Consider the following 1,890-nt stretch of genomic DNA (forward strand, 5'->3'; position numbering starts at 1 on the left):
ATAGATAGATAGATAGATAGATAGATAGATATAAATACATCTCTCTCTCGATACACACACACACACACACACACACGTGTACCCCTCTGAAAGCAATGAGCAGAAACGATAATATAAAGAAAAAATTCAACAGAAGAGGGATAAGTTTTAGCAAATATTGCATTAGTTTAACTAGTTTAACAATTAAAAGGACATGAAGTTAGCCTCAACATTTGAGATCCCAGTAATTCATGTGGAGTAAAGGTAGAAGAAATTAAAAGAATGCAAATGAGGAAAAGAGGATGAAAAAGGAAAAAAAAAAAACATAGATGAGAGGTAATAAGCCAAGTAAGAAAGTAATTAAACTAATAGGATATTTGTTAAAACTTGAGTCTTGTTTGCTGTCTTTTTTCTTTTTGATCATTGCCTTCGCATTTTTAACATTTATGCAGACACTTATCTTTGTATATAGTTTTAGGTCTGTCTATATGTGTGTGTGTGTATTTGTGTGTATAAATGTACATATATTTGTGGGTGTATATACATATATATTTCTGTGTATATATATATATATATTTGTGTGTGTGTGTATATGTATATATATATATATATATACATATATGCATCTGCTTGTTTCTCTCTTGTTTCTTTCTGTGTTCCTTTCTGTGGAAGAGCATAGGCTCGAAATGTTAAAGACTTTTTCAGTTCCTAAGCGTTATACTAATACATCTGTTTGTTGTCTACACCACCTGTCTTCGTCTTTTGTGTTTAGTGTGTGTACATATGCTTTAGAAATTTTACATAATAGTTTATATATCTTATATATATCTATCATACTGTAAAATTTCTAAAAACTTTTACTATATCTAATTGCATTTTATTTGGTGGAAACATGTCTTCTGATGTGAAACTCATTAGCAGAGGCAGAATGAAATGTGAGCTTACTGTATCAAAAAGTGAATCAGATTGCTTCTCCCTTAAGTTACATCATATACATGTACTTGAATTTTACCTTGAAGAGTGCAAAAGTCAGTCTCCAAGGTGTAATATGCACAAACTTTAATTTTTACATACAATAAACACATACACACATAAATATATACACACGCATACACACACATGCACACGAACACACACACACAGAAGGAAATCGTTTTGTTCTCCCAAAATACTGAAAATTCTGAAAATATTTGATTTTGCCATACATTGATCAACTTCATTACAGACAGAAATAACACTGATTTTTTTTTGAGTTCGTTTCATGTGGAAAACAAAACAAAAAGCAAGCAAAAATATGTAAAATAATAATAATAATATTAATAATAATAATAATAATAATAATAATAATAATAATAATAATAATAATAATAATAATAATACAGCACCAGATTGGGATTAAAAGAAAATATATATATGACTTGACTGAACAGATTTGTTGCAAATCACACAACAAGGATAATATTTAACAGACAACCAGAGGATAAAAGTTTTAGAAAATTTCTAGTCTACTTACAGAGCTCGCACTACTTGTCTCTGAGAAGTCCATGGAAGCATTTAATGGAGGCCCGTTTGACATAGGGGCATTTGACTCTGTGGTATTCTGCATGTCGAGTGTATCAGTCTGCATGACAGAGTATAAACATGAACTCAGTCAGGCAACTATTAGCCAGATAAAAAAATCCAACAGGACAGGGAGGAGAAATAATTCAAGGATTTGATCATCACAGACTTCAAGACAGAGACATACAATATCAAACTTCTGTAAGAATTATTGAACAAATCTAAATATCCCCAATCTGACGGCATTTAAGGACATGAAAATTTGATACGTATAATTGTAGAATAATGTATGTATGTGTGCGTACTCATATGCATATATATATAATATATATATATATATATATATATATA

The 1,890-nt window shown here is 29.9% G+C and overlaps 1 protein-coding gene across 6 annotated transcripts in view; it reads right to left on the bottom strand.

The window, feature by feature from the left end:
• LOC106869047 (MAGUK p55 subfamily member 7) overlaps positions 1-1,890 on the bottom strand; it is a 582,860-nt gene that overhangs the window by 470,150 nt on the left and 110,820 nt on the right. For 5 of the 6 annotated variants that reach the window (XM_052971018.1, XM_014914556.2, XM_014914555.2 and 2 more), the window contains exon 2: positions 1,493-1,600. The exons of the other annotated variant lie outside the window; for it this stretch is intronic. In XM_052971018.1, the coding sequence (XP_052826978.1) occupies positions 1,493-1,585 (93 nt within the window). In that variant the 5' untranslated portion in view covers positions 1,586-1,600. The remainder of the gene's footprint in view (positions 1-1,492; positions 1,601-1,890) is intronic. 6 annotated transcript variants of the gene reach the window in all.

Source organism: Octopus bimaculoides, chromosome 10 (assembly GCF_001194135.2).
Source record: "Octopus bimaculoides isolate UCB-OBI-ISO-001 chromosome 10, ASM119413v2, whole genome shotgun sequence".
NCBI classification, from domain to species: domain Eukaryota; kingdom Metazoa; phylum Mollusca; class Cephalopoda; order Octopoda; family Octopodidae; genus Octopus; species Octopus bimaculoides.